This window comes from Labrus bergylta, chromosome 18 (genome assembly GCF_963930695.1).
Source record: "Labrus bergylta chromosome 18, fLabBer1.1, whole genome shotgun sequence".
Taxonomy (NCBI): domain Eukaryota; kingdom Metazoa; phylum Chordata; class Actinopteri; order Labriformes; family Labridae; genus Labrus; species Labrus bergylta.
Window position 1 is genome coordinate 17,376,870 of NC_089212.1, and position 24,850 is coordinate 17,401,719.

The 24,850-nt window shown below is 40.1% G+C and overlaps 1 protein-coding gene across 6 annotated transcripts in view; it reads right to left on the reverse strand.

Moving 5' to 3' along the window:
* Positions 1–380: 380 nt before the first annotated feature.
* ppp2r5eb (protein phosphatase 2, regulatory subunit B', epsilon isoform b) overlaps positions 381–24,850 on the reverse strand; it is a 49,132-nt gene continuing 24,662 nt past the window's right edge. For all 6 annotated transcript variants that reach the window (XM_020627186.3, XM_020627180.3, XM_020627171.3 and 3 more), the window contains 12 exons: positions 12,887–13,083; positions 11,549–11,650; positions 9,585–9,677; positions 9,209–9,339; positions 7,979–8,038; positions 6,835–6,943; positions 6,380–6,433; positions 5,907–5,957; positions 5,698–5,817; positions 5,311–5,438; positions 4,260–4,361; positions 381–3,471 (listed from right to left, as the gene is read on the reverse strand). In XM_020627186.3, the coding sequence (XP_020482842.1) occupies positions 3,372–3,471; positions 4,260–4,361; positions 5,311–5,438; positions 5,698–5,817; positions 5,907–5,957; positions 6,380–6,433; positions 6,835–6,943; positions 7,979–8,038; positions 9,209–9,339; positions 9,585–9,677; positions 11,549–11,650; positions 12,887–13,083 (1,247 nt within the window). In that variant the 3' untranslated portion in view covers positions 381–3,371. The remainder of the gene's footprint in view (positions 3,472–4,259; positions 4,362–5,310; positions 5,439–5,697; positions 5,818–5,906; positions 5,958–6,379; positions 6,434–6,834; positions 6,944–7,978; positions 8,039–9,208; positions 9,340–9,584; positions 9,678–11,548; positions 11,651–12,886; positions 13,084–24,850) is intronic.

Here is a 24,850-nt window from a genome sequence, read left to right on the forward strand (position 1 = left end):
ATTAGTGCATGTCCATAGGAGCCTGTTTCTGCATGTGTGTGTTCATGACGTACAGAGTGTAAAAACTGAAATTTCTGCTTGCGGGGATCAATAAAAAAAAGTAAATCTTAAATCTAGAACAGCTGGCTCAGGAGTGATGCATACTGGGAAAAGTCCCAGAGAATTTGTATTTTGTGTCGGCACTGAAGGAATGCCTCTTGTCCAATCACAACACTCAGTTAGAACTTTCTGTTAATATCCAAACCAAACTCAGATAATTGTTAAATACTCTTTTGATGGTATCTGTTTATGTTCACAGATGGTTCAGGTTGAACTCACACACAGACACAGACATTCACGCACACGCCCTGTGAACCCAGTAAATAAAGCAATCCAGCATCTGGGCTTTATCACAAAACAGGTTTAATTTAATATCTCTTTATTTTTTAAAATAATTAAACATTTGTATTTCTCCAACCCTTTTTTATCTTTTTTTTTTTCTTCAGTTTTTAAATCATATTACATCTGGGCCGTTCTAAAGCACACATTAATTCTGCGAGGGAGGAGGGGGGAGTTTCACTGTCACACTCCCAACAGGGCAAAGTGGTCTACTCCATGCCTTCCCTCTCTACTCCCCTCCCTGCCTCCCTCCTTCCTTCCTTCCTTCCCTCCCTCCCTCCACCCTCTAACCCCCCGACTCCTTGCCTACCTGCCCTCACCCTCACCCCCCTCCCTCCCCAACTAAAAAAAATATATCCAATGGTCAAAAGAAACTTCATCAAAATATCCAAAATGAGATAAAAACCAAGAGAAGAGGGGAGGAGTGAGAGACAGAAAAAAAAAAAAAAAAAACAGACTAAAAGGGGGGGACACTATCATAAATACCAGGAAGTCTTGTTCCATAATACCTCTTTATATACTGGATACTCCTCTCCACAGTTTCCTAAGCAAAAACATAGGCTAAATTACTACAAGATACAAGATTATCAGTGTACTGCATTCAATAACAATGTACAGGGTTGTCTTTTCTTTTTGTCACTGTTGTTGTCGTAATACTGTGAAGTCAACGCGGCGCCCCCCGGTGGGCGAGGGGGTGGAGGAGTGGAGGTGACACGAAGGTGAGGTGGGGCGCTCGTCTTTTTTCACAACAGGGAGGAAGATATTTGGCGCTCCTCTGAAGCCTTTTTTTTTTTTTGTTTTTGTTTTTATTTGTAAGTCCCCGTTATGGCCAGAGGGTACCAGTGCCAGACTGATACCTGGGATACCTGGTACGGCAGGTAAGGAGAGAGGGAGGGGTCAAAGGCTACTAAAAAAAAAAAAAAAAAAAAGAGAAGAGAAGCAGAAAAAAAATTGATGAAGGTAGTCCATTATTTTTAGAGAGGAGGAAAGAGGGATGTAAGGATGAAATAATTGAGTGTGTTTACATTTTGACTGTTCTGGATTTAAAGTGTCTCTGGAAAAAAACGGATCTCAACATATAAATGGTTAAACCAGTCTGACGTTTACAGAAAATACGCTCATTCTGAGAACACAACAGGGCTCTGAATTCAGGTAAAACATTCAAAAATCAGGGCAGAATGTGGAAGTACATTTTTTTTATTTTCTGTACATGACGAATTACAGAAGTCCTCAGAGGACATGCTTCCATACATTTAGCTTTACTCCTTTTCCTGCTAAAATGAGTTAATTTAGGTTCTTTTCTCAAGATCTCAACGTGTTATCTTGAGATAGATGAAGGCTGTTTGTCCCATGATGAGTTCATTTCAAACATTTTAATGAAATCTCTGGAAGTTAACTTGATATAACAGACAATCTGTATATTTTGTTCCCTTATTTTGTTGTTCATTCTTTCTTTTTGTCCGTTTGCCATTAACTAGTTTTACTTTTAATGCAAACACTGAATGGCCCCTGAATAAAGAGTGGGGTTATAATGCTACAGCGAGGTTAGAGTAATCCTAACAAAACGGATTATTTTAAACCCCAATTCTGATAGCATTTTTATCTAACATTGTAGAGACCACAAACACAGTTTTTTCATGCCGTTTTCTCTTTGCAACTGTTTCCATTGTTATTGGCTTATTACAGCAATCCCTTTCAGAATACAAATGCAGTTCTCAGGAAACAATAATTGCACCGATTTGATTTTAAAAACGTTTTCTCGTTTCGCTGCAACTTTTTCCTAAAGCGGAAAATGTCAAATGTGGGACATGTAATGGCTTTTATTGTGAAGGTGCAACAGTACATGCACAGCCACAGAGTCCCTTCAGAAGGAGCTCCTTAAGGTGTGATACTAGTCAACTACTTGAATTTTTAAGGAAAGGATGCAAGTAAGCAGGAGTTTTATCTTCATTACTTTCCCTTTAATGCACTACTCGGGTATGCAAATCATGTCATCAGACTACAAGGTTTGAATGTTGTTTCTATTTTGAGGATGAAAAAGGTAGAGATCCTGAATAAGGGGAGAGAAGTCAGTCGGGTTTGATCCCTGAAGAGTTACCTCTCATTCAGCCATGCATGTAAACACACTCAAAGTGGAGATGGTCTGTGTACTAAGAAAGTCCCTGTTGTTGTTGTTTTGAAATGAGACTTTGTTCATCAATTTCCGTCCGTTTAAAACAGGAAGAACGTGTTGAAAGGTAGGCGGGGCTTAAGGGAGAGAGGGAGGTCCTCGAGGAACCTTCAGAAGGAGGGGCCCATTATCAGTTCGGACATCCCATACGGGGGCAGAAATGACAGATGCAACATTAGAGAGGCGGGAAGGGAAGAAACAGAAAGATGGAGGCAACGAGAGGGAAAGCAAAGAGGAGAACCAGGAAAATAAAAATGACATATGGGACTGTACTGAAGAAGAAGAGAAGGGATGAAGAGTTTCAATCAATCTAGTATCTTCTCTTTTTGTCGTTTTTTGTTTTCCAAGAGTTCATTTCATGTCCTACAGTCCAAAAGTTGTTTTTTTTTATTTAAATTCCCCACCCACACAAGTCATTTTCTCATTTTCTATTTTTTTCTTCCTTTTTTTATTATTATTGTTTTGTTTTCCCGTTTGCAATAATATCAGCTTAAAGGGAAAAAAAGAAAAAATAATTATTTACAGTGCTGTTGAAATAATGAAAACAGACGTGATGAATCTACTGTAAAGTAAGTCGCACAAACACAGGAGAAAAAAAAAAACATAAGAAAAAAAAAAAAACAATTAAGAAACCAGCGGGCGCTCCGGGTCGATCCACAGACGATGGCCTGAATCGGGGATTTTCACAGAGCTCTGAGCAGACATGGCTGATGTGGAAGGGGGGGAGTGGGGGTAAGGATGGAGGGGAGGGGGAGTCACAGGGGGAGAGTAGAGGGTGGGTGGGGGGGAAGGGGGGTCAGAGGGGAGCGCGGCGCTGTCTTCGTTAAGTTGGGATGATCCCGTCGCTCCTAAGGCCCCGCTTCAGCTCCAAGTCCTCCAGCTTCTTCCAGAGCTCCTCCCTCTCCTTCTCCTTCTTCTTCTCACTGAAACAGAACAAACAACATGGAGGATGAGTATTCATTTCCTGTTTAAAAGACATCATTCAGGAAAGTCTGCAGTTGTTCCAACTGACAAACATGTCGGCCCGCTGTTAAAACAAATCACAGCTTTGAAGGCGAGGATTACAGACATAGTCATTTTAGTCCAAAAAAAAACACCTTTTGGGAGTTATCATGTCTCATATCATCTCTTTTTTTGGCTTTATATAATTAGGAAAAAGAATCTGCAGCCTTGCACACTTGCAGCTCTTAACTGTACCAAGACAAAGTAGAGCTTTGAGCTTAAGGCCAACATGCTCATGATGACAGCGCTATGATGCAGATGTTCAAGCAGGTTACAATTTGAACACATTTCTCCTCATAGTTTAGTGTTTTATCAGGCAAATTATGTATGTATCAGCCAGTCACATGAGTTTTTACATCAGAATGGGTATTGGGAGCATTAAGTGCATCCTTAACTTTGAATCTTTATCTGTCAGTACAGTCTTACAGAACATGTTCTTTCCATTAAATCAGCTGGAAGTCTTGCAAACATCAGATAAAAGTTTCCCTTCTACAACTCTTACTCCGTTGCTGTAACTCATCCCTCTCTCGCCTTGTACTCCTGCTGCTCTGAGTGCTGTTCCTGTTATACTCACAGCTAATATTCACCCTGATATTTGTAAAGTGTGATCATAGTAACACTGCTGTCTGGTCTAGCAGCTCGCTGCAGCAGAGATCAGACTCCATCACATTATTCACTGTGGATGATGAGAACATGAGCAGCTTCTTACCGCTGGCGGTCTGACTTGTAAGTGGCTGTAAGTTCATCGAATAAGGTACTGTTCATCTCCATGAAGGCCTTCAGTACATTGTACACCAGCGCCACGATCGCCCTGCAAGGGGAAGGGAGAGCGAGAGAGAGAGATCACAGTTCACTTCACTGATGACATAATAGTAAGTTTTACAGCTTCTATAAACTTTGATAACCTGCAGAGTCAAAGGTTTGCAGGGTTTATGTAAAACTTAAAGAGACATGTGTACTTTAAATTCTTACTGAATTCGTATTTTAGACTTTTGCTTTCAAAAACTCAAATTTTATGATGGTCTAGTCCTTGCCACAGAGTCCAGCCTGTCAGGACATCGTGTCCACAGTTTTACCAGCAGGAAAAAGAACAGCACAACACCCTCAGCACTTCTATGTATTTATAAAAATTCAAATAAATAATACATATTCACATAAATAATCCTGGCGATTTGAATCGATGTAAAATTCATGAAAGTAGATGAGCATTTCATGTTACAGTGATTGTCGTTTCTTTCAGTATCCTGATAATGACTGAATTTCAGCGTCCCTGGTCGACCAATCAGTGTTCTAGAAGCTTTTTTAAAAGATAGCTGTCTTAAAAGTTAAATAAATAAAAAAAATATAAACAAAAGGTCCATAGTGGGCAGGAAGAAGCTTTTCTTAAAATGTATTTGAAGTTAATTTTTTAACGAGGTAATGTTTTCTCATGCTCCACAGTTTTTTTTTTTCTGCAGAAAGGAGTCGATCTGTTGTTTACAGTAAACAGTGCCGTCATGTGGCAGAGAAAGCTTAGTCTGTGCTTGAGGTAATACAGAATGAGAAGAAAGAGAAGGTAAACCTGAGCAGAGCTGCTGATAAAGCACAAAATAAGCGTGGGAACAAAGTGAGGGAGAAAATCGTCTTAAACCTAAATAGCTGTAAAGAAAAAAGAAAAGCCCTGTGTTTCTTAAGATCTTTAAAAACTGAAAATCCACCTCATATTTGTTATTCAAAAAATGAAATAAAAAGCTGGAAGAGTTAGTTTTAAAGTTACTCACGGGTTCCAGTGCTCTTTGGAGATCCTGTAGAGGCTGGCGAACATGATGGGCAGGATGACGCTGGAGTTCTCCTCAATCAGACTCATGATGTACTCGTTGTTCCAGTAGTACAGAGCTCGCTCTGCAACCTGGGGTGAAGGAGTCAAACAGCCAATGAGAGCTGGCCGGTGTGCCCATGTATCATGTAAAGAACTCATTTAAAGGGTTTTGAACTCAAGTGTTCGCCTTTAACCTCAAAATAGATTTCTGCATAGTGAAGCATTTAACTTCATAATTTCCCTCTTGAACTAAATGACGTTTTAGTAAACTAAATAAATCCTGTTGCAATTGTTTTAACACTATTTTTGACAGTTACCGGTAATAGAATTGCGAAATTGCGACACTGACCTGGAAGTGTGGGCTGGAGACACATCTGGAGATCTGTTTGAAGAGCGGCTCCTGGATCTTCACAAACTGTGTTGGTTCGATGACGTCCAGGATTTCCTCCAGCTCCCCTAAAAACATCACCTGCACCACCGCATGAGAGGGAGGTGTTAATACACACTAAGTTTACACTCGGTGCAAAAAGAAAAAGAAAAGAAAAAAACAAGTCTCACCTCTTTTTGACTGCAGGTTTTTGGCCAGAACTTCAGTAAGCCTCTGATGACCTGAGGACGAACACAAGAGAGAGAGAGTTCATATTTAATGTTGTTTTTGTCATTTTATTTGATCCAATTTCCTATCTACCCAGTGCAACTGAAACGGCACTGCTTCACTTCTACTGTAAGAAATTGTATTCATCAATTCATGTAACTCCTCCTTTCGCCTGAGTGAGGCGCTGTCTGCACCGTTATTGTTTAAAATCTCATCAATGACCACAGTGTAGCAGGAACAGTGGGATATGTAGCAGCATTGGCTAGTGATCAACGACTTTAGACACATTTACTATGGGAATAACTGATCTATAATTAAAAAAAAACAAAAAACACAACAGTCAGGATTGTTTGTTTACAGTCTCTAATGGTCAAGCTTGACAAAAGAAGCACCATCATGATGATGGCTGTTTGTGTTGGTAATAGTTGATACTTACTGGTTCTGTTAATGTTGGGTCTTTCTCTAGGAACTGTACAATGCAATACGCCAACTGCAGGAAAAAAGGAAACATGTCAGATGTAATGTAATGCTTTAGCCTGTTAGCTTACTTTAGCTTACAACAGAAACTTCTGGAACTTCAAGTGTTTCATTAGAACATCATCATGCAAAACTTTGTTAAGAACATCTTTATAAACAATGTTTTACTTTTTTGTTTTTGCCGGTTGAATCATTTATAAACCTACATACAGCCAAACACTTGATCGAATTCTTCTGTAAGTCAGTGCAGTTCAATTAATGATAACTAGCAAATTGGTAAAAAAAAAAAAAAAAAAAGGACAATCGAAGGACAATATACAGCAAAACATGTTAAAATTTAAGAAATATTTATGATGAATTAACCAGAAAGGTTTTGTGCATATTTGGGAGAAATAACAGAAAAACACACATTACCTGTGCGTGGAAGAGGGACAGACTCCTGACAGTGTGGAGGGGGATCAACACTTTGACCAGAAACTGTTTATGCTCCGCTTTCAGTGGCAGAGCAAAACCATTGATTATACTGGGAAGGAGAGAGAGAGAGACAGAGAGAGAGAGAGAGAGAGAGAGAGAGAAAAAGTAGAGAATATTTAGACATAAATTAACCACATGACCACATGAAAGAGTGTCATTGTGAATCCTTTGAAAGCAAGTGGAAGGATCAATGAGTAGAAGGCTGCGTATGTGAGTGACGGAGCCCTGGAGGAAAAATAAAGAGAGGTAGCCAATGGAGGAGATCTGCTCGAGCCTTCAGGCCGACAAAGAACAGACAGGATGTTCCTTTACAGCTCCAAGAAAAAAAATGACAATCCTGCATTGCATATTCCAAGTTTTCAACAAGCTGTAATTGAGGAACACTGGAAAAATCAGTTCAGCAAATCAGTAACAAATCGTTTTTAAAGGGTTGATCTTCTGTTAATCACCTTATAGATTCATTTACAATCACTGCAGCCTCTTCATGAACCTGTTCTGCCTGTAGACGTTAGTTCGTGTTCCCAAAATGAAATGAAAAATGTTTCATTTGACTTACAGCAGCTAAATATTGTAGCTAATATTTTAAACAGCGCAACAGCAGCTGTAAGAGGATTATGCCGGTATATTTCAGACAGATACATTTGGTTATTATTTCTCATATCTGCAAAATCTGTGATCATTTTGAGAAAATAAAATAATTGTGTCTGGCTTGTGAAAAACCGTGTGCAGCTCCAGACACAGAGCTGATACACTGCCTTTGTAAGTGGGTCTATTTTTTTTTTTTTTTTTTTAAAGGATTAAAATGGATTAAAAGACTGTTGGGGATTAATTCATTTCTTTTCTTAAATCTACATTTCTACTCCTGACTCAACCCTGAACCTGACACTCTGCTACAAGGAGCCAAATCACTCAGCTTTGACTTTTAACCATCAATCTTCTTCATTAAACAACACATGTTTGGTTAGTTAAAACTTAAATAACAGGAAGCTTTGAGGGTTAAGCTCAGTACTGTCGGTCCTCTTAGGCCTACGTGTCTCTCGGTCGGGGTGTAAATATGCGTCTGAGGGTCGAAGCCTTCACATACCTCCCGAGGATCTCCAGCAACTCAGCCACCCCGTTGAAGTGCTCCGTCTCATAAACAAAACTGCAGCGCCGAGAGAAGAGGAGACAAAAGACAGAAGACAAAATGAGGCCGAGGCAGAGACAAGTTAAACAACTACAAGAAAAACGAGCAAGTAGAAAACTCTTGTGAGGTTCAGCTGAGTGTGAATTTAAAGAGGGGAATCACATTTTCCAGCTTGATGTGCTTTGATATCCAGTTAGCTGAAAAACATGGAGGCTTACACTTTGATTTCTGTGCATCAGATTTTTAAATCCCTCTTTTTTTTCTCTTTGGATTCTAACATCCTCCGTTTAATTGAAATAGTGAAAGGCCGATTCAGAAGCAACGTGATGTCATTGTTTTACTCTTTGTCTTTGCTTCTGTTGGTATTCCAGTGCGTTGGTGTTTTCTTTAGACATGGCATCAGCCTGCATGAATAGGGGTCAATATCTCACACTTAAAAGCTTTTTTAGAACAATGTGGCAGATACGAGTTTGTGACAGATTTCTGAAAATATTTGACTCTCTCAGGTCCTGTGTCCACCTAGTGTTATTTTCGGGCAAAAAAAAAAAGTGCTGGCTTTTTGCATGGCTGTCCTGTCTCTATGACAACAGTCTGTTGACATGGGCTGCTGTATGACCCAAGACTGCGCCGTTACTTTTTATTTTATTTTAGATTGTTTATTTCCCAATCAGACACGGAGCAAAGAGGATGTGGGGACAAAACAGGATCCGTAGACAGCAATACTACAAAGAATATCATGCAGGGCGCTGCACTTTCTCTCAAGGCGGCCGATTCTGCTGCACACGCCCTCAGCTCATTGAAAACAACTGGAAAAAGATGCTGGCTCTCAAAAAAACAAAAAAGCGCTAGGTGGAAATAGGGTTTCATAAAACTTGTTGAATGTATGAACTGGTCAAAGGAAAAACATGTGTCATTGTCTGTAATGTAATACAGTGCAGGTTTGTGTTGGGGAAAAATAAATAAATCAGTGTTTGGAAAACTTCAACATTTCTTCAAGCAGCTTTAACGTTTAAAAAAAAAAAAGGGTTTTACTTGTATACTTTATATTTGAAATGTAGAAAAATGTTTAACAAATGTGTCAAGTAAAGAAAAACTGATCGTGTGCATAGACCCAAACTTTAAGAAAATAGAGAGGAAAAAAAAACAACTAAAAGATTTCACACGTTTGGAGATCTACTGTGTACTCACCGTAGAAAAATATTATTGATCTGTTTTCGTATAAAAGCCCTCAGACCCAGGAATTTGCCGTAGATTCTATGCAAGACTGTCTTCAGGTAGTCTCTCTCCCGAGGGTCCTCGCTGTCAAACAAGTCCAAGAGCTGCACGCAGGAAAGGAATACAGAGGAGAGATGACGGGGGGGAAGAAGAAATAAGGAAAAGTAGAATCAGTAAAAAAGAAAGGTGACATTAAAGCAAAGGGACACAGGAAGGACAGGACATGGAAAAAGTGCAATAACAAAATGAAGAAGAAGAATATGAAAGGAAAACAATTTCTTTAGTTAAACTGACATAAGGGGAGAGTTCACAGTTCATCTTTGACCAGCAGATAGACTCAGTGACTCACCTGTAGGACAAACTTCTGGTCTATGTACTTTTTGGCAATGCTGGGCTGGAATTCCTGACTCTCCAAGAACCGAATGAAGAACTCGTATACCAACTGAGGAGTCGAGAAGAAGAGAAAGGGGGAGGGACAGAGGACAAGATGTTGATGATCAGGCAACAAAAATAAAAGGTTTGATTGCCTTACTTCTCTGATCAGCTCAGTGCAGAAAGAGTAGCTGCAGTTTGTGTGAGTTCAGTTTTAAACTAAGTTAGCAAAAAAAAAAAAACAATCCTCTTAACTTTGGACACAAGCTAGAGTCACATTTCCAACTGTACAACAACAAGCTGATTAAAAAAAGACAAGAAAAATCCAGACATGTTTCATTATGAAATTAGAGCCCTTAAACTAACCCCATAAACACCGGGACTGGAGCGGATCCAAGGGAGAGGTCAGAAGGGCAAAAGTTCACAACAGGTTCAGTGTACGGTGGGTTTAGATAGGAGCAAAAAATGTTTTGATTGGCCGGGATTAGAGAGGCAACAATACAGTCAAGCCCACGGTTCAATATGTACCTCCGTTTTTTGGTCACTGTTTTCGGTTCCAAAACGATTTCTTTATTTTACTTTAAAGCAAAAAATGTTTTCCATTTAAACACGTTCCTGGTGTGACTTTCAAACAGAAACGGGTCGCAAAGTGTGGATATTTCTTTGTGTACGGTATCGTCTGCTTCGTCTTTTCTCCGTTCTCTCTCCCCCCCCCCCCCCCCTCTCCATCATGCAGGTAACAGCTGGTGTCTGCTTCATGGTAGTAACATTACACCCTGCTGTGAACACAAACAAACTCCGGAAGTGTTTCCATTCGAGTAGGCAACTTGTGTAAAACAATGTTTGTAGACAGTCATTTTTTGTTTACCGTTTTCTCCTCGTTATTATAACCAACACTGATTTGAAAGACGGCGGTGTTTCCTCATGCTGCTGCCTCTCCTCACCGCTCGCCATGTAAAAGTAATGTGTGTATCTGACACTAGGGTTGTCCTCTTCATCTGACTTTAGCGCATAGTGATTGGATATTTACTCATGGGGAGGAGTTTTCTTATCCCAGCACTTGGACTCACAGGCACACAAAAACACAAAAACAGAGGCAATTTGGAGAGAAATACTAGGTATGAAAGTTAGCTGTACGCAAAACTGAGGATACTGCGATTCACAGGCGCGTATTGAACCGTGGTTGCTGTAACAAACAGTTCTATATTATACTGAGAATTGTTGCATCCCTAGCCGGGATATGGGGGAATAAAGGGGTTCTTATTAAGGGGGGAAATTGTTTGGAAAAAAAATGGGCAAATGAGACGAAACAAAAAGAAAAAAGGTTTTACCAGGAAGCTTCTCCTTGAGATTTGCATCTCATTTCTAAAGGAGTCCTGGGCAGCAGGCACACAGAGAAGGAGGAGGGGAGGTGAGAGACAAGAGAGCCTGGCTCTAGACATGGATCCAGAACTAAACCCACCCAACCACCAGAAACAAAAACACAACCACCACATCTAAGGCGCCAAATGCAACTGAAGTATCTTCAGTTTACTATTTAAAGTGCGCCATCTTTCAGGGAGTATATTTATATCATTCTACTCAAACAGACATGTAAAAAAAAATACATGGTTGTAGGGGTTTTAGGTACAGTGACTGTGTGCAGCATCTCAGAAACTTGTAGTCAAAGCGAGATTTAGAAGTCCATCAAAGTAACTAAAAGATCACAAGTCGTTTAAGGTCATTTTATTTATTCAAAACAGTTCTGAACCTCTAGTTACACCTCACACTAGTAAGGTGTGTTCCTAGCGGCTCATTTCCTCGAGTAGTCAAAAGTTCGGTAAACTATGTCTGGTTTGAAATTTCTGTTTTTCTTCTAATTAAACAACAAAAGGTTAAACACATTTTTTTGTTTGTTTTGTAAATGCAAACACATACACACGCTCTGCTGTGCTTTCTTACCTGTAAGTGTGGCCAAGAGGCCTCGAGCGTGGGCTCGTCTTCCTCGGGGTCAAACTCATTACTGTCACTGGGCGGAAGGGTCCGGAATATGTTGTGAGACACCTGAACAAAAGACAGAGGCACTTCAAAAATTCATACCATCTTGTGGCGTGTGTAAAACCATAAAAAGGCAATTTAGTTGTGAAGATAGAAATATTGTTTATGTGTGGTTCTGTAAAATGGCTCAACTCTGCAAAACACCCAAAGTCCTAAAAGATGTTATAATCTTTTTTTTTTAACAATAACAACACAGTGTACTGGATAAAAATATGGAACACTTATGACACTCATTAATATGAAATGGATTCAAATCTATGCAATTTTTAAGTTTTTTTATTCAAATTCTGCTTTGCATTGTGATAAAAAACAGGCAGAATGGTAACAGTTGTGATTCGTCACTTGTGTTTTCAGTGTTGCCACCACAGCTCGTGTACTTTTCTTATTTTACATGGACACATTGAACTCAGCTTCCACCCCGTTGTGTTTACATCGTGTTCACTGCAGCAACAAAATCGATAATTACTGAAATGCACTTCCTCCTGTTTGAAGATGAAACAACTATGCTGCGATTCTATTTTCAATCCAACAGAGAGACCGCTCAGTTAAGTGTTGAGAGGGATTTTTGTTTCAACTTGAACCACTTTGATGTTGCTGTGTTCATTTTTTTTTTTTTTCCTTGTGCAGGCTCTGAGGTTTCTTCTGTGATACTCTGAGTTACATCAGCGCCTCACGTGAGTGAGTGTGCTCATCGGGGGGGGGGGGAGACACAAAACGGTGAGGGAGAAAAATGGGACAGGAGAGGAGTACTGGCTTTAAGTGTGTTCTGTATTTACTATACTTGTTTATTAAGGCCGTGCTGTGTCAGCTTGGAGTTCTTAATAGTTTTAATTCTTGTGATGTCAAAGGTCTTCTTGTGACAAAAAGTTTCAACCTAAAAAAGATTGAATCAGCCTGTGTTAGTGTTAATTAAACACTCAAAGGACTTTCTTTTTCTACCCAAAGCAACCCTGACGTCCATTAAACTGCATACTATGCCTTAGTTTAGCCTCTTAAGATGTTAAAATATGTATACTGATGACATAAGGAGTCATAAACTCGTAAATAGGACTTATTTGATTTGTTTTTTGAAGGTGTAAACATCCAAAAAAGGTTGGACAAACAGTAGATGATGGGATAACTGTGTTGTCTAGTTAAAAAAGTAAACAGTCTTGGTCCAATTGAGTCAATTTTGGACTCAATTTTGTCTTAAGAGCTCCAGTGTGTGACTTCGTTGTCAATATTGCGTTCGTCCCTCCTCACCATTTTGACGACCTCCGGGTAGGCCTGCTCTGTCAGGTAGCCCCGGCTGACCGTCACGTAGTCCACCAGCTCATTGAGCGTGGAGCGCTTGTACTCCTTCATCTTGAGGTCCGACAGCGTGTCCATGAAGTCAAAGACAGTACAGCACTGCTGCAGCTTCTTCAGGAACAGCTCCGGCTGCTCCGGCGCTGGCACTTCTGCACACACAAACCAAACAAACACAAAGAGAGAGAGAGAGAGAGAGAGAGAGAGAGAGAGGGGAGGAGATATGTCAGTTAATTAAATACCTACATTATTTAATGTGAACCATGCTGACTCTCCTGACTCCCACAGAGGTCAGAGAGCCGAAACACTTAATGACTTAAAATCTGGGACTTGGAATGAAGACAGTGGAAAAAAAACCTGAGACATTGAACAAGAGGGTTTAACCCCTCTAGTCCAATGTTAGCTAGAATCGGCCCGAGCCCCCTGTGGATATGGCCACACTCAATGACAGTTACAAGTTAACCTGAAGGAACATGTCTTGGGACGTGCAGACTCCTTTACAATATCTTTCTTTATTATGGGTGAAAGAGGATAAAAAGACGGCTGATCCCATCACAATGGAAGACACAGGTTAAAAACTTCCAGCAGCAGGGTCGGTGTGTTTGGTATAAATAGAAGATGAGCCGAGTGATTATTACCATAAGCAGGGGAAACCGAAAAGCAACAGAATAATCTTAAAAAGAATGTGACAGCATCCAAAACTGTTTGTCACTGGAAAAAAAAAGCAAAAAGAGTGTGACAAGCTCACAGTGAAAAGAAGTCAGTTTCCTACTCTGTGTCAGTCTTTCAGTTATTCATATTTTCTGCATACTCTGTCAGTACTGTGTGAGAGAGTGCAGCAGCCTCATTATCCAGCACTGAGTGTTTCTGATTGGAGCGTCGGAGCTGAGCTGTCACAAACCATACGGAATGCAAAATAAGAACAAGTCAGTACTCAGCAGGTGTCTTTTTTCTGATCTCTCGGTTACAGACATGGCGGAGGGGTCGCGCAGAGTTCAGACCTGTAGGGGAAACTCACAACGCTCTCCCCCCCTCTCCCCCATGATCGCAAGCGCTGATGTTCCCATCCCAGCAGGACCTGGCCATTGTTATGTAAGAGATAAGCTGCTCCCAAGGCACCAGACCAGTAGCTGTGGCTGTGTGTGTGTGTGTTGAGTACCGCTATATTCTCAGGAAAAATAAACTTCAAAGTGCTCGTTTGTCATTTTGGATTCGGCTACGTTTGTTGAGTCACAAACAGCATATCAATGAGTGACAGACTTGTGGAGTAACATTCAAATGACTTTTTCACCTCTTCACAACTTACAGATGTTACGGATGAATAATCAATTATATTATTGACATTTCCTCAGGCTCTCAGAGACAATGAAAGTTTAAAATTGTAATTTTTTCACCATTTTTAATCATTAAAATGTATAGAACACATGATAAAGGAAAACCGTAGATTTATCAATAAATGAAAACGCATTTTAAAAGCAGCTGTTAATTTGAATTACTTATCATTCATATTAAAACTTTCGTGAAACCACACGAGAAGGTTTGAATTCAAATATGGACATTGCCTCACTGATGTCATCCATTGGTTTTTAAGAGGCATTTTGAAGTTACCCACTCTAATAACAATCAAGTCTAGTAATAGGCCCACCTGTCAGTCAAATCTGCCATGCCACATTATGCAATGTATGCAAACTCTTAACCTTAATATCATCAAAATGTACATTTCCTTAAACAATTAACCTCAAGCACAGTTTTTACCAAAAGAGAAATTAGCTATTGACCCCAAAATAGATTTTCATACCAGGATGTTAACATGTTTATTTTTGCTGTAAAAATGGCCGTCTTAATATAGGACTCAATAGGGATTCCTTGGCTTTTTGCACTACCACATTGGTCTCATTTGTAAACTGAGGCTGATGCTTGGTGGAGATCTGTGATTGACTGGCATCATGTCAAGCATGTACCCCGCCTAACGCTTAATAACAGCTGGGATTGGTTCAAGCCTACCTGCGACCCTCAACAGGGTAGACAGTATAGAAAAATCATGGTTGGAAAACACAAGTGATTGCTTTAGATGTTGGGCAAACTAAATACCTGAAAGTGCCTACTGTATGGAGACACTAGGTTTAGCTTTTGACCCTTTTCCTGAAGGTGACGCGTTCAGTCAGACGACGTAGCTAATTCTCATTAGCGCTCATCTCATTTCATTCACATGACCTGGGTCACTATTTGAGCCTGATCACACTATGACGTCTCTGCTGTGGCCAATATTGTCACAATTAATCTGTGTGAAGTCCCTAAACAGGTCATTTGTGGCTCGACCACAGTTTGTGTTGGGGAAAGAAATGTTCAAATATGAGGAATTTGTTACGAGGGCTCATAAAATTATTTCGGCAGGTACGCTGTTCAGACGTGTGTCATGACTTCAAATTTGACCTTTTCCTTATGTCTAACAACGTTTACCGATTGTGCAGGCTAGATCAATTCAGCCAGTCAGAATGAAAGGCCAAATTCTTGAAATCCTCTTCCTGAAGCTCTGACCAATCAGAGCAGTTTCCTGTCCTGGGAAACCAGCCTCACCAGATCTCATCAAGCGCATTTAAAGTGATTATTCCAAACATGTTTTGATCCAAATGCCATCAGTTACTCACGACCTGCTGGCCTCCTGCTTAGCTCAGCTCATTGAGGCTGAGTCCAAGCAGGCCAGTCCCACACAAAAAAAAAGAAAAAGAAAAACAACCTCCAGACCCTGATTGACTGGCAGGAGTCCTGGGCTCTGCAGGCTTTAATCCCTGCTCTACAAACCTTGGTGGGACAGAAGGACCAAAGGCTCAGTGATGGCTTTCAGAAGACTGAGTAAAAGCATAACATTTTTTTAACATGATGCTAAATGCTTATTTCAGACCGAGTCATTAATGCATATGCAATATGGATTGACAACCATCTAAAATCTGCAATGTGCAGTACCTCGTGGTTAACCTGCCAACAAGACGAAAATAGTTCCTCTTTGATGTGCAGGAGACATGATCGCTCAGTGCTCCAAATACCCAAAAAGAGAGCTGACCAGAATATCAAGGTTGTTGTAAAGTCTTCATGTCCTTGAGCAAAAGTCTTCCCTGCACATCTTTTTATTGAAGTAGGTTCACTCAGCACTCTCATGGCATCGTGACCAGCAGCTAAAGGGAGCTGTTTTCTTCAATAAGCTGATAAATCCATTGTGCACTATTAGCTAAGCACCAAGACAAAGTTAGAATCTAGCAAGTGAAGACAACTGAACAATTTGTATCCAAAGAGCCAGATGTTTTCCCCAGTGATAAACTGAGACTATACTAGAGCTTAAGGAAGAGGAAATAATGGATTAACAATTATAAGGTGGACATTAACACCGCTTAAAATTCTGTTATTGCTTATTTTGTCCCATATGCTCTGTGTGGCCTTTTTTATATGGAGAGTACACAACAGCGTCATAGCTCCACTATCATTAAGCCTTTGGATTATTACTTTGAATCCACAACAGAGTAATATTGTAATATCTCAATATCTTGTGAGTGTGTGTGATTTGATTTTACATTGCATGAGCGTAAGAGGCACAAAAAGGAAGCAGTCAGAGTTTAAACAAACACCTGTGGCTGCATGCCTCCAGATGTTGCTCCTTCGCTCTCCCTCTGACTGTGTGCCAGAGATATCATCCTCCTCCTCTATTCCTTCTCTGGATGTCAAATTATATTTACTCTTCTGTTCTCCCAAATAAGCCGCAAGCTCAGAAGTACATACTTGTCCTTCAATCGATGAAAGGGGGGACAATGCAGGAAGACATCCTGACATGGGCAGTTTTACTGTCTCTTCAGATTAAGCATTCCTATTGAAATCTTATTGAATGTCAACATAGCTATGGTTTGCCAGGATTCAATCTCTATGCAACAACTTATACCATGATTTTTTTTTTTTGAGTACAAAGAGCTAAACACTGCAAATCTCTTAAAAGACACTAAACATTCCCTTCAGTATATCTCGATATGTCTCAACTCTCTATGACGGCAGACTTTGGGACAAGTGTGGCCATTCCTAGTAGCACAGTAAGGACTCTCTCCCAACAGGTTAATTATCAGAAAAATGTAGAAGATGAAGGAAGAAAGAACAAATGATGACAAATCTGGCAAACTAATTGAAAAAGGTTAAAAGACAAAAAATAAGAAAAGCAGGAGTTAGGGGGATGCAGTTCATCCACAGCAAAGTACACTTCAGTGTATGCATTCCTGTCTGTAAATGTAAATGAATGAGGGTGAGGCCATATGACCTTAAAATAATAATATCACTCCTGCACAGCATGCACTGCGGCACACCCAAATAGGCATTCTCATGTGTTGCGAAATGTGGACTTTAAAGGTGTGTGCACTTTTAACAAGATTCAAAGGTTTCATTTGTAGCACTTTTTATTGAACATGCAGGGAAAGGTGACTGAGTTAAAACACTGGGCGTGTGAATTAAGAACAATACTCATGAGTTAAAACTGTGTTTCCAATAGAATCACGCTGTACCTGGGGGGTGGAGTTGGTAGTGATGGTGGAGAGAGTTGTCTCTCTCTCTCTCTCTGGAGGGCGTTACTAGCTTTGGTTAGGTTTTAATATTAGGTTTGTATACATATTAACTGTGCTTTTTTTATCTCGCTTTTTTTAGTTTGTGAACAAACAACTCACACACACCCATGCACAACACATGTATAGGACAATTTCTAACGGCAGTACATTAGAGATGCTCAAGTAGACTACATTATCCACATATCAGGGGATCCGCACATACGACGCGCGCCCCTGCGATCACTGCAGCAGCAGAAAAACATGCAGAGGAATCTCATCATTCGGAGTAAATGTTCATCTTGTTTTCATGCAAAAGTACATGAAGTATTTGTCTTCAAAAAGTCAAATCTACTTCAGATGTACAGTAAAGCACACCATGAATTTTGTAGACACTTGAGTGCAAGTATGCAAATCATCAGCGCAATGCAAAGTATTCAGAGAGGACTAAACGAGGCTGAAGACACACACAGGTCAGGGGACTGCAATCACTGGTCTGAGGAAACAGATATATCTGATCTCTCCATGCTGTGGCTACAGAGGTATTTGCCTGAGTGTAGAAACTGAAATAGCATCTCTTAGGTTGGTAAAAGATTTTCAATACGTTGATGCTTTTTTGAAAAAACGTTTAAAAACGATACAATCTCAGTTATTTTAATGATTGATAGTATCGAAGCGTAAAAATATTTGAACAATACTTAATATTTTCAGTCCTATTTATTTTTTTTACTCTTGCATTAAAGAGAGAGTGCACTGTCTAAACTGCACAAAAATATTAGCAACACTTCAGTCCGTACAAACTACACACCCTGTAGTTTTTAAGTGTGTTTATCTGCAGGTCCCCCCTGGGGTTTCTCCTCAGTGCAGTAGTGTACAGTGTGTTGTAGTTTATTACAGTAATTACTGGCTGCGGGATATGGGGTCAGGCTTGCATTGCCGATCCCTGGGCCTCGAGATCCTGCAGCTCTGCCGCTATAGGAGCATGCGAACAGCCTTAAAGGAAGCTATTAATAGACAGATAATCACACAGGACACAGTAATCCCTTAACAGAGACACAGAGAGAGCACAGCTAACCAGCTTGGAGCAGGTCGAGAGAGTACAAGTGTGAATGTGGGAGAAGAACAGAAAGAGAGAGAGATTCTGTGCCGGTATGTGCATCAAAGTGTGTACTTGTATTCAAGTGTGTGAGAGACTGTGTGTGTGTGCGCGTCTGTAGCCTAGAATAACCCAGAAACTACCCCTCATACAAATCAGCAAGGAATAACCCTGTAGTAGAACTGCTACCACACTCACACACAAACTCACACACACACACGTCAGCCAGTTTTATACATCAAAACAACAGGCAGCTGTCATTGGTTGCTGTCACAATTTTCAGTGAGTTATGTTTTTATGACATGCAACAAACAAAGCTTTTCCAAACTTTTATTTCATTATTATGTTCTTGCCTTTTAGTTGACAACTTGTGGCCAATTAACTTCAAGTCACGTTTCATGTCACAAGTGCCAACATGACGGGTCATGGAGTAGTGATGCGTTGAGTCAAAATTTAAGCCTAGAAATCTCTTTATAGTGCTTTTTATTAAACTGAAATCTTAATATTTGACACAAGTAGAACAATAACAAAAGGTAAATATATCCTTGTCAATATTTTTTTCCGCCACGATTCATGTGGTTTGCGATCAAACAACCAAGGTAAAGAGGCAAATACATCCATTTGTGCTCTACAGATCATTTAATCAATCAATTGGCATAAAAAGAAACTCTAAAGAATGACCTTCCTATCTAGAAAATGATGGTCTTCTTTGTGACCATCAAAGATTTGAGCTAGGATTTTTCAAGTCAGTCACTTTTAAAGACAAATCTTTTTTGCATCATTGATCAAAGACATGATCTGTGTTGAAGTGGCCCGAGGCAACAGCCAACATCAGACTGGACCACATCAATTCAGGAACTCAAGAGATATTTTATGTAAAAGACAGCAAACAAAACTAGTTGTTTTGAATAAACTCTTGAAAGCCTGGGCTTTTCAAACCATCCATCCATCCATTATCTTTACCACTTTTCCCGTTCGGGGTCGCAGGGGTGATGTAGCCGGATCTCGGCTGCCATTGGGCAAGAGGCATGGTTACACCCTTGACTGTTCTGCAGTCAATCACAGGGCTTACATGTAGAGACAGACAAGCAGCCACACTCACATTCGCACCTGGCGGCAATTTAGAGTCACCAATCAAGATAACGAGCATGTCTTTGGATTGTGGGAGGAAGCCGGAGTACAAGGAGAACATGCAAACTCCACACAGAGAGGTCCTGTCCGACGGGGATTCGAACCAGGACCCAGTATTAAAAGCCATGTATATTATCGGAATGGGAAATAATGTCACCAGCTGCAAGAAAAGGGCTAAAGGTAACCAGCTTTTCTAATTCCAACAGCTGTAAAGTAAAAGAACAAAACTGAGGGGGGAAAAAAGAACACGATACCTGGAAACGCTTAATTATGCAATATTTACATGTTTAGTTAGTATGACTAACTAATAAACTCCATTAAAACAACCCTAAAGCCGCTTTTTCGTCAGTTACATAAACCTGATTTTATTCATAATTAATTCAGATTATCTCCATTTAGAAGTCACTTGAATAAATGCATTAACCAGACCCATTTATCCCCAGACTGTAAATGAAGCGCTTGAATGTCTAAAGTACCCCTATTATTGAGAGCATTTACTTTAACCATTCAGAAATCCTTTTAGCTTGTACAAATTTCAACTTTAATCCAGCGTGGTATCGAGTCAGGAGAGTAATGATCTGTTTTGTCATTTTCAGGATTATCATGTGCAACATCACATTAGCAGCAGATAGAAGAATAAAGGGTCGAGTCGGTGTCAGATGGTCAAGAGCAGACCATCTCGTTGATTTGAAGCGTTGCAGGATAGTCGTTTTCAGTAATATCTAAGCAGCATAAAGAACTCCATGTAGGCAGCTGTAATGGCCGTATAAGGTAACTTGAATATGTTCGGATAGATGTTCAGGATTTATGTCTTTCACTTGTTTTATGAAGCTTAAAGGGGTTTCTGTCTAGCTTCGGAAAATGAAGAATGCAGAACAAGGAATCCAGGCAATTGAGTCTGCTACAAAAGATTTATTATCAAGTAGGTGTTTGTTGCAGTTTGTTGTACTTCACAACGTGTATTGAAGCAAACTGAGCTTGAAATACGCAAGCATGCACACACACAGGCACACACACACACACACAAACAAATGCGCAGCTCTGTTCACCCCCCACTGGCTCCACCGATCCCGTCTAGCCCCTGTAACGCCTCGGTTACCACTTTCGATGAGGGAACAGAGGGCGGGATCACGCCATTCCCCCGATTACACCTTTGTGTGATATTCATATTGGAGGCGAAATGCGCCTTCAATGGGCTAGTGATTTGCTTTCCTTGTAACAAAGCTAACAAGAAATGGCTTGATGACGTGATGTTTGACAAATCTAAACAGATTTTTAACCACAACGAGAAATGTGTATTGATGTTTAGAAGCCTGAATTAGATTCAGTTATGGAAATGTTTTGGCAAAGACTCAAAATGACAGTGGTCTTGCATTTCAGTGGTCTCACGTATTCTGATTTTAAAATTAAGGACTTGAAGAGAGTTTTAATGAAGGCAAAAATGAGCTGCACATGTGGAGGGGAGTCTAATGCAATCTGAAACTGTGGAATTTCACATGATTTTGCATAGGATTGCAATATTATGTTAAATTAAAAAAAACCTGTATTTAAACTGTACATTCCTGCTAATTAAACTTGACAAATGATTGGTCCCTTCACAGTTTTGAAAATCAAAATATTTTCATAACAAAGCATCACGATAACAGGCTTAATCTTAACTATTGAAGAGAGAATGGGACCAGCCACTCTTTTGCTTGCTGGTTAATTATCTTGCAGTGCATTGCTTTCTGGGACATGAGAGCCACTCGAGGTCATCACCAGGTCGCAGAATTATAAACACATCACCATTTCTTATAAAAGCAAACTAGTATCAAATCAACCACTATTCTGGGATACTTTGAGTGTGATGGAAACACTGGTGCTCTGCTCTGCTAAGACTTCAGCCCGCCTCTTCTGTTCTGTTCTGTTTCTCAGCTTTGGAAGACACTCTCATCTGGGCTCCCTTGGCAGAGGAAGAGAGAAGTCGCTGCTGCTTAATTAATGGTGGAAAAAAGCTTAACGACTCGCAGCACGAACGGGAGAGAGCAGTCGGATGGCTCACCACATGAACCACTTTAAGTTAGGCTAATTACATAACAGCATCAAGCTATCAAACACAGGGCAAGGATCTAGCAGATTGCACATGTATGAATCAGTTCTGAAGAAAGGGAAGTTTGTAAAATAACGTGTTTTAATGTTGTTTAGTGTGCTTAACATGCTTTACAGCTCTTTAGAGGGTAGTTGCAAGCAAAGATTACATCATCCACTGATTGATTTAGGAGCTGAACATGACTTGGCAGTGTACAAACACTACAAAGAGCATAGTCGGTCTACAGCAAAGAACTGTGATCAGAAGTGAAGACCGGCTCTGGAGCTGCACAAAAGCAACCGCTTCTACACTAAAAATATGTACAGTAGATGAAACTATTCTTCCCACAACTCTATTGCTATAGCTTAAGCCAAGTCAAAGGCTTCTTCATTATGGCCATTAAATGGTCTGTAGATGTAGTAAAGGGCTCCCCATTATGATGCTGTTTATATGCATAGTAGGGCATTGCCTCCAAGGATATATAAAAATGTATAAATAGGCCTAGAAATGGAGATAAAGAGCAAGCAGACAAATTCAATCTTCCAACTGAACCAAACTCTTTATTCTTACTGCTGCAAGGAAATCAATTGAAGACAGAAATGTTGCAAATACTGACAGGATCACAGAGTGGCTTTTAGGGTTTTCTGTGAGGCAGCACTGCAGGCAAAAACAGTGCAAAGCTTACTGACAAAATCAGTTTAAATCTTATAGACAGTGACTCTCTTTGACACTCTGGCCATATCCCTCCACTATAAGGAACACAGAAAAGGGCTGTAATTGCTTCTGACATATCATTGACTCTAGTGTATTTTGTCAAGTTCAAGTAAAAACACTTCTAGGGATGTAATGATACCTCGCAATTCAATTATCAATCGATACAAAGATGGACAATTTAAATCGATTTGATATAAATACATATTGTAATACTTATTTTAACCAGCAGAGTTCACTATCTGCTTTTTGGTGTACCAATTTTTAAAATCCAGGCTTACGTTCATACATTACGTGGGTCGCTATTTATAAGAGAAAAAAATAAAAACATAATAAACCCCTACCACAAATTGATTTTTCATATTTAAAGTTGCTCGAATGAGTGTTGCTTTTTGTAACAACTCATATGCCAAAATTATTTGACACTACCGTGGGTCAGAACAGTTAAATCATCACATTCCTTTCTCCCTTAAGGATTGATGTTTATTCATCAATTTATTCATTCATCTAATTTAAAGGAAACCCCTCATTTTGCTGTCAATTTTTAGAATTTTCACAGTTACAATGGTCATCAGCTGTAAAAATAGCAACTTATTTGTTTATTAATGGAAAACACTCCAGTGCTGTTGGGTCACTATTTTTAGGTGATACTGTTACGCACAGCGCCCTGCAGAGATTTTAATGGCAACGCAAGTCTAGGAAGGTGTAAGATGACCAGGGGACGCACTCTTTAAGAACAGTACACACACGCACAAAAACCACACACACAGTCGGTGTAAATGGGAAAGCCCCTTGTCTCTAAATGCAGGGAGAACGTGTGACCGAGCGAGCAGGCTTGAGTTACTGCAGGAGAGAGAGTGAGCAGCTCCAACAGATGGACTCAGCAGGTGACTTGAACCCCTCTGCCTGAAGGTCACTTTGTAGGGTATTATGTATGTGTACACACACTCACAGGGCTCTTTAACCATCATAAAAAAGGTATAAAGAGTCGAGGTCAAGGTGCACTGGAGATTAAAAGAACAATTAGAGAGACATGCAGGGCTATTGATGGAGGAATGTCAAGGAGCCGTGTATGTGACCTTTGCCCTCTACACTGCTGGTGGCTTCTAATTAACCTTACTCACCAAGAGAAAGGTGCTGCGCTTCAGCTGCTCAGAACAACACTAGTCTAATGCTGCTGGTCTGTAATTAAGGAAAACTCAACAATAGCTAATAGCTACTGAGTAAAGGTTTTCCAAATTACTTAAAAGACAGGATTCTTAAAGACTGTCTGTGTCCTGTATACTAGTATAACCAACATACCTGTATAAAATGCTCAGACGCGCTGTCATTACTGCAAGAACAGCGGCCACCATCACAGATTGGACGTGACCTGGTGGTATTAGAATTTTGCCTCCATTCATTCTGTATTGCAAGCAGCTGCTTAGCTGGGACACAGACAGCTCTGGTGGTGACAATTTTTAGCAGCTTTTCCCCGTCATTCAGTCATAAGCATGCATTCAGAGAAAAGCGTGGTATAGGTAAATAAACCTTGTCAAGCACTGGTTTGGTCAATAAGACTATATATACTAAAAGTCTATACGTCTGAGCTGCAGTTTGTGTCTACTAACGCTTATTAGCATTAATGCTGCAGGTATATTTGATAAAAGTGACAAAATGAAACTTGGCTAATCTATAAACTAGATTTCTGGCTTTATGCTTTCATGCGGACGAGTTAATTATTCTTTAATTCTAAAATATTGCACATAAGGTTTTGCATCCATATTCAAATTACATAAGAATTGCATTTGCCACACAAAGGCATTTCCATATGTACATACAAAGCTTTCACCCAAACTGAAACCGTGCGTCATGTTTCCTGTTGAAGCAGGCAGTTTACCAGCAGTCACTGTTGTTGCTTGCAACCATGCCTATAAGCCATTGGGGTTAACATTACATAAAGGATTACAGCGAGGGGAGACGATAAACACCGACTGTCATAACATCTGTTCTGCTCAGTGTTTCAAAAAACAAGAGGAACGACATGACCCAGCAACATTTCATCAGCTGTCCATGTAAATCTGCTCACGAACAACTGCTCAACAACCTACGACACTGTGTTGACATTCACATGCATGTGCACATGGGCCTTCAAATGGATGTTGCTGTTAAGTAAGCTGTGGCCAATGCTAGAGACAAAGCACAATACAAAAGGTGTTTTTGACTCCTGCTGCAAGGAACATGGTACAGAGTCTGCTGTCATAAAGATACAATATGTAGAAATTTTACATTAAAATATCTAACATATGGGGCGCGCTGGTGGCGCAGTGGTTAGGGCGCGCGTCCCATGTATTGAGGCTCTC